Source organism: Buceros rhinoceros, unplaced genomic scaffold, assembly GCF_000710305.1.
Source record: "Buceros rhinoceros silvestris isolate BGI_N320 unplaced genomic scaffold, ASM71030v1 scaffold12176, whole genome shotgun sequence".
NCBI classification, from domain to species: Eukaryota; Metazoa; Chordata; class Aves; order Bucerotiformes; family Bucerotidae; genus Buceros; species Buceros rhinoceros.
In genome coordinates, this window is record NW_010415849.1 from 17,376 (window position 1) to 18,651 (window position 1,276).

At 51.2% G+C, this 1,276-nt stretch overlaps 1 protein-coding gene across 1 annotated transcript in view; it reads right to left on the reverse strand.

Moving 5' to 3' along the window:
- Positions 1-1,276, reverse strand: part of TRIM55 (tripartite motif containing 55) — a 29,454-nt gene that overhangs the window by 13,718 nt on the left and 14,460 nt on the right. Inside the window, exon 9 of the mRNA XM_010137563.1 lies at positions 1,251-1,276. Within this exon, the coding sequence (XP_010135865.1) occupies positions 1,251-1,276 (26 nt within the window). The remainder of the gene's footprint in view (positions 1-1,250) is intronic.

Below are 1,276 nucleotides of genomic sequence, written 5' to 3' on the forward strand. Positions count from 1 at the left end.
CCGCCTGACCCCCCCCTCTCTGCCTGCATCAGGCTCTGGGGGCTCGCCCACACGGTACCCACTACCACCACCGCGTTTCTGCTTTGCCTTTCTTACCCCAGGAGGCCAAAGCTGAAATACAGGTGTCCCCCACACCGCAACGCACACGTGCCGTGCCATGCCTGACTCCCCGTCTGACCACCTCCCGATGGCATTTTACGCTGGCTGCAGCAGCATGCCGGACCTTTCCCATCTTAGCCTTGGCAGTGAGTGACTCTACGTTAGTGGGCAGAACTGCTTATGCCTGGTTCGTGTTTGTGTAAAAACCTACACCAGAGAGGTGACCTAAGTTTAGTTAAGTCAGTGCAAATCCTCCAAGACAAACTTCGGTTAAATCAGTAAAGCCTGGTTTAAGAGCATCTTCACACAACTGGTACAAACACTCATATGTTTTTGAATCAAAGGAAGAATGAACCTGAAGTATGTATTTCCCCTTGTTTTATGTGGGGAGCTTGCTACAACCAAAGATTCTTTACGTGTTCTCTTCTTTTCACGCTGGCCTCCTCAAATACCTTCACAGCAGCCTTCACCCGCTCAGCAGCGTCACTGGGTAAATCGCACAGGAGGAGAATTTGCTAAGCTGGTGGTGTGCAAGGCCAGCTAAAGCAGCACGTGAAGGGTATTTTCTAATGTAGGTCTTTTAGAATATGCGGCGATTGTGGTCTCATTCTGCTCGCATTCCTTAGGAAAAAGTGCTGGCCTGAACCTTTCACACTCTGAATCTCAGTTTCCTTTCCTGTTTGGTGTATGATGTCCCTGCATCCGCCTAGACAATATCCCTGGCGTGACCAGAGCAGAAGGAGGCAAACGTCATTCACAGAAGGCAGACTAGCAGTATGATCTAAAAACTGGTGGTGGAAAGCTTGCTAAATCCAGAGGGAATACGAAATCCTCGGAGTATGAATGTTTGAACAACCATTTCATGTATCATCACTAGTCTGAGTTAAGTCACAGCAAGCAGAACATCCGCCGTGATGCGTTTAGCTCCCAAACCCCATATCTTACGTATCCCAGATATATTTCAGTTTGTCTGGCAGCATCATATTTTGCCTACTGAGTGATAAATACGCAGGTCGAGAGGCCGGGGTGCACAAGGGCAATCAGCAGTGGCCCCCCTGAGCCATGCTCCTGGTGTACGGATCTCCGCGGGTTGCTCTGCCAGGACATGCTCGGCACAGCTGGCCGGGCACCGGGGCACTGGCGGCACTTACCTGACCAGCCGGGGCAGTGGGCTGGG